The sequence below is a fragment of the Lepus europaeus genome, chromosome 16 (genome assembly GCF_033115175.1).
Source record: "Lepus europaeus isolate LE1 chromosome 16, mLepTim1.pri, whole genome shotgun sequence".
NCBI classification, from domain to species: domain Eukaryota; kingdom Metazoa; phylum Chordata; class Mammalia; order Lagomorpha; family Leporidae; genus Lepus; species Lepus europaeus.
The window spans coordinates 80,515,496-80,520,409 of record NC_084842.1 but is presented as its reverse complement, the minus strand read 5'-3'; the positions used below and the strand labels follow the sequence as shown (position 1 = coordinate 80,520,409).

The 4,914-nt window shown below is 55.8% G+C and overlaps 1 protein-coding gene across 1 annotated transcript; it reads right to left on the bottom strand.

Moving 5' to 3' along the window:
• Positions 1-2,538: 2,538 nt before the first annotated feature.
• Positions 2,539-3,219, bottom strand: FGFBP2 (fibroblast growth factor binding protein 2). The gene has a single exon (XM_062212947.1). The coding sequence runs from the start codon at positions 3,217-3,219 to the stop codon at positions 2,539-2,541; it is 681 nt and encodes a 226-aa protein (XP_062068931.1).
• Between the last annotated feature and the right edge of the window lie 1,695 nt (positions 3,220-4,914).

Here is a 4,914-nt window from a genome sequence, read left to right as displayed (position 1 = left end):
CGCACGAGGGGAGGGGCAGGGACGGACTCTCCCTCACGCCCTCCAGGAGGACACCTTGACCTCAAAGTTCCAGCCTCCCCCACTGAGCGGGGGTGCATTAGTGCTGCTTTAGGCCTCCTGGCTTGTGTGGTTCCTGAAGGCAGCCCTAAGAAAGTAAGAGGGACTGAGTTTTTACCTCTAGCACCAAGGTATCACATCCATTAAGAGAGCTGAGTTATAGTTCTACAATCATTCTTTTATTTTTCATTTGCACAGCTGAAGTTTATTGAGCTTTCTCTAATAACAAGCCCACGTTGCCCCACACAAAATGAGGCCAATCCGGGTCTTGTTCTGAAGGCTCAACTGGAAAAGAATGAATGTGTGAAAAGTTTAAACATTTGTAGGAGGTTCGGGCTGAGAGAGCAAAACTTCTACACGTGAGTTACAGCTGTGCGTGCTTGCCTCTCTTGCTGCCATGGAAACCCCACACTTGAGAAAGGCCGTGTCTGTCCCAGTCTGCAGAGACCCGGTGCGTCCAGACCCGTGTGGCTGGGGCTCCTTGGAAACCAGTGACTCCAGGTGAGAGCACGGCAGCAGGGGACGACGGTGCTCTGGCGGGGAGAGGCCAGCTCTAAAAACAAAGTGTGAGAAGGTCACTGTCAAGTTGTCATGGGCTGGGTTGCGTCCCCCTCCAAAGTCCCTATTGAAGCCCTAATCCCCAGCACCTCACAGTCTGCCTGTATCTGGACAGAGGGCTGCAAGGGAGGTGGTGACGGTGGAGTGGGGTTGCGAGTGTGGCAGAGAAGCCAGTATGACTGGTGTCCTCACAAGGTTAGGACGCAGAGAGATCGAGGCACAGCAGTGAGCAGGCAGCCGTCTGCGAGCCACGGAGAGAGCCTCAGAAGAAACCAAGGCCTTCGCCACCCTGATCGTAGGCTCCCAGCCTCCAGAATGGTGAGAAAAGAAATTTCTGTTGGTGAAGCCCCCCTCGCCCACCGCACCCCCCAGGCCTGTGCTGTGTCGCCGTGGCAGCCCCAGCAAACGAGTACAATGTCAATGTCAGGAGCAGCTCAGCTGCAGACTGGAGGCGCCGCGCTTGGGCGGCCTGTGGAGCGTGTCTGGAAAGGCCGGCGTGCTGGTGTACACGCAGGCTGGTGAAAGACATCACTTATCTCAGGCTGGGGAGACTGTGGGTGTGCGGTTTACGTTTTGAAAAAAGTTCTTTTCGGTTGTATTTTTAAAAATTACTTATATGTAAGTTTCGGTTAAATTTTAAAATACGCTTTCAAAGAAAAGAAAATCAGCAAAGATCTCTGCTCGATAGGGATGAGCAGTTTCTGGCTCGGGCTGTCCCTTTGCTCCTCTGGGACGGAACTGGAACGTCACACAGGCAGACCGCCTCCAGCCAGAGCAGCAAACCGAAACCAACTCTGACGTCACAGCACTTCCTGCTGTGAATTTATTCTATGGTATTAGTTATCAAAGTGACTTGTTATTAGGAAATCAGTTTTTTTTTGCCCTTTCTTCCATAGATAAAGTGAAAACCCCCCAGAAACTCTTTTTTAAACCAAAAAGTGCAGTAGTAGCATAGACATCTGGCTACACTAACTCCTTTCTAGTGCAAGACACTGCTTTTAAGGAGAGAGGTAAATACATCCTTATTTTCACAGGAGAGGAAGTTTGGTCTCCAGGAGGCAGCATTTGGAGGTGATTACACCTGTTATTAATTTGGTCTTCTCTTCTGCAGTGAAGGCTTTGAGAGCTGTGGGGGAGACTCAAGGGTGCTCGCCCCACGCCTTCCTGCCTGCAGGGCTCCCCCACGGGAGAGGGACACGGGCAGCGAGAAGTCTCCCAGGGACGCCTGCACCAAGGCCCACGAGCTCCGCAGCAAAGCAGGGCTTACACCCAAGTCTCCGGTCACCCACGAGCTGTGACTCCCTGCGTGGGCTCCAGAACACCCTTCTATTCACAGTCCCACTCTGTATCAGATCAGGTGTGGAGAGCCCCACATCTCCCTGGCCCCTGACCCCTGTGCTGTGTACCTAGTAATAGCGCTGAAGACAATTCAAGGCGTGGGGCACATACCCTGAACTGTGGCAAAACTCAGGTGCCCACAGGTAACCCCTGGTCTCTCTCACCCTGGCCCCAAAGAGCCGCAGCCCACCGGCGCGGTAGGAAAAGCCTCCACCCCGAATTCCAGTCTTCCAGGTTGGTGCTCTCACACCATGATCCTCAGCCTCAGAGGCACATTCAGATCACTTGGGAAGAAGTTCCTTTTCAGGTTCATGCTCCTGTGCCCCCACCGTGGAGACACTGGTAAAATGGTCGGGGGGGTGGTGGGGAAGTGGGCCTGGGCATCAGCATTTTTAAAGCTCCCCAGGGTCAAGTGCCACTGTGGTCTGTGGTGTCCTTAACCCACGTCCTCCGCGCTGCAACCGAGAGCCTCAAACCCACCCTCAAATGATGCTGAGCCCTCGGCCTGGTCGGAGCAGCTGTGAAGGCAGCGGGGGGGCCCCTTACCTATCTCTGTGAGTTACCTGCCAGGGGTCCTTCATTCTGTCACCCTCGGAAGAGACTGATGAGAAAGGCAAACACGGCCCGAAGGGGCTCCCAGAAGAGCTCTTGGGCCATCTTCCCTGCTTCCTTGTCCCCTCTGGGCCTGGCTCCAGGCTGGGTGGCCTTGACTGTGGGTTCAGTGGTGGCTTTGGCTTTTCCCAGCTTTTCCTCTGAGCCCTGTCTCAGCGGCATTGCATTAGTGGGTTTCACAGGGACCATGGGCTTTGGAGATGGCTCCTTGGCCTCGGCAGTCTCGGGGTGCTGGCTGGGAGCTGGGATGCTCTGGAGGCTGGAGGCCATCTGCTGCATGTGTGCCTGGGGCCCAGCCTTCCGGCACACGGATGGACTCAGCACCGGGGCCTCCTGGCAGGCATGGTTCAGGTGCTTCAGCTGCTGCAGGGCTTGGGTCCAGTAAAGCTTGGGGTTGGCAGTGAAGGCCGGACACAGGCCTGGCTGGCCACTCCACTCACACCAGTACACCTGGCCTTGGCCTCGGCAGTCCACACGGAGCTGGAACTCCCCCGCGCCTTGCCCCAGGCTGCTGGTGCGCATGCTGCAGGAATCTCGCCCTTGGGTCTGGAAATGGAATTCCTCCTGTGTGTGTCCTTGCGTTGGCCTCAGGGACTGTCCCCAAGTCCCCGGGCTGCACAAGGCCAGCAGCAGGAGGCAGAGGATGGACTTCATGGTGAGGAGGCTCCAACAAACCCGCCTGCAGCCGGAGAGCCCAAGGGGGATGAGCCGCCCTTTAAAGGGTGCTGCACAAAGGGCCCTCTGTAAGGCTGGGCAGGGTGCCCTGCAGAGAAAGGAAAACAGGACACAGACCTCAGACCTGTCGCATTTGACGTGGGTGGAGCAGCCACCAGGAGCCACCCACCATAGCACAGGCAAAGGGACCAGCTCTGCCAAGCACGTCACGGGGCCCTGCCACAACAGTGCCTATGTGGCACACAGAGCACCACCCGCAGGCCTGGGGTGGGGCTAGGGGGTCTTGTGTGTTTCCACACTTAGGGATCTTGCTCTATAATTGGCCCTTGTACGGGAATAGCCTTCTTTGTCAACATGGGGGATGTGCCACCGGGTGGCAGTGGAGTTCTACAGACAGGTGTGTGGCTTGGAGCCTGGGGCTGCCTTCTTCTTCCCCTGGGGGCCCTCACTGGGGGAACTTTGGTTTTGTGCATTCAAAGAATGCCAGAGTCTTGGGAGCTTAAGCCTTGTGAGATGGACTAGCAAACGTGAACGAGACTGAGACTGACAAAGCCAACAGCTGTGTGTGTGTGTGGGGGGGGGGGACACAAACAGCCTCACAGCCGCGGGGCTAGCGGGTCACCTGGCCTGCCTCTGTGGCACGCCCTGCCACCTCTGTGGTCACAGTGCCCACCACCCACTGAATGATGGTCATGAAAGCCAAGGCTATGTTGACGCTGGTATTTAAAGTCTACTTCAGACCACACATTCCATTTTCAGTTCAATTGAGAAACCACTGCATTTTAATTTATCGCAAGGAAAAAATGATTTTAAATATTACCATTGTATGAATAAAACGCACAGGAAGTTAAAAATAACTCGGTTCTATCTCAAGAATCACACGTTGGTACAGCCGTAGCCGTCTTTCTGTGACCCCTGCGAGGGCACGGGGGAGCAGACTCAAGGTGACCGCTTACTGTGCGGCAGGGTTAGGTTAGGGTTGGGCCGGCACTGAGCATCCAGGCTGAATAAGAGAAACTGAGTCTTGGCCTGATCCCTAAGAGACAGTGGGGCTCAGCCAAGTCCAGGCGTGTGGTGTGATGGGTCTCCCAGAAGAGGGCGCCACCCCAGCCTAATCAGGAAAGGGGGCAGAGGCAGGGAAGCCGTCACTCAGGAGCCGTGGGAAGGAAACGTTTCCTAGGCAGAGAGAACACTGCCTGCAGAGCAAGATGTTTGGCTCAGCAGTTAAGACGTGGCTTGGGATGTCCACTTCAGATCCGGCATCTTGCTAACGCACACCCTGGGAGCAACTGGTGATGATGGCTCAGGTCCCTGAGTACCTGCCACCCGTGTGGGAGAGCTGGGTGGAGTTCCTGGCTCCTGGCCCCAGCCTGGCCCAACCCTGGCTGTTGTGGGCATCTAGGGAGTGAACCAGTGAATGAGAGCTTTCTCTCTTGCTCTCCCCCACCCTCCACTCCGTTGCTCTGCCCTCCAAATAAATGTTTTGAAAAATTATTTTTAAAAAAGGAGGGAGGGGGGGTGTGTTCCTGGAGTATGGGCTTGTGGGTGGCAAGATGTCAAGGGGCAAAGAGGCAGTGGCCAGAGACAGGCTGGAGAGGTGACCGCAGGTGAGGCTCTGCTGTCCCTGCACCCACACACATGGCCCCAGGGTCAGCCGTGGTGTGCTCCAGGACA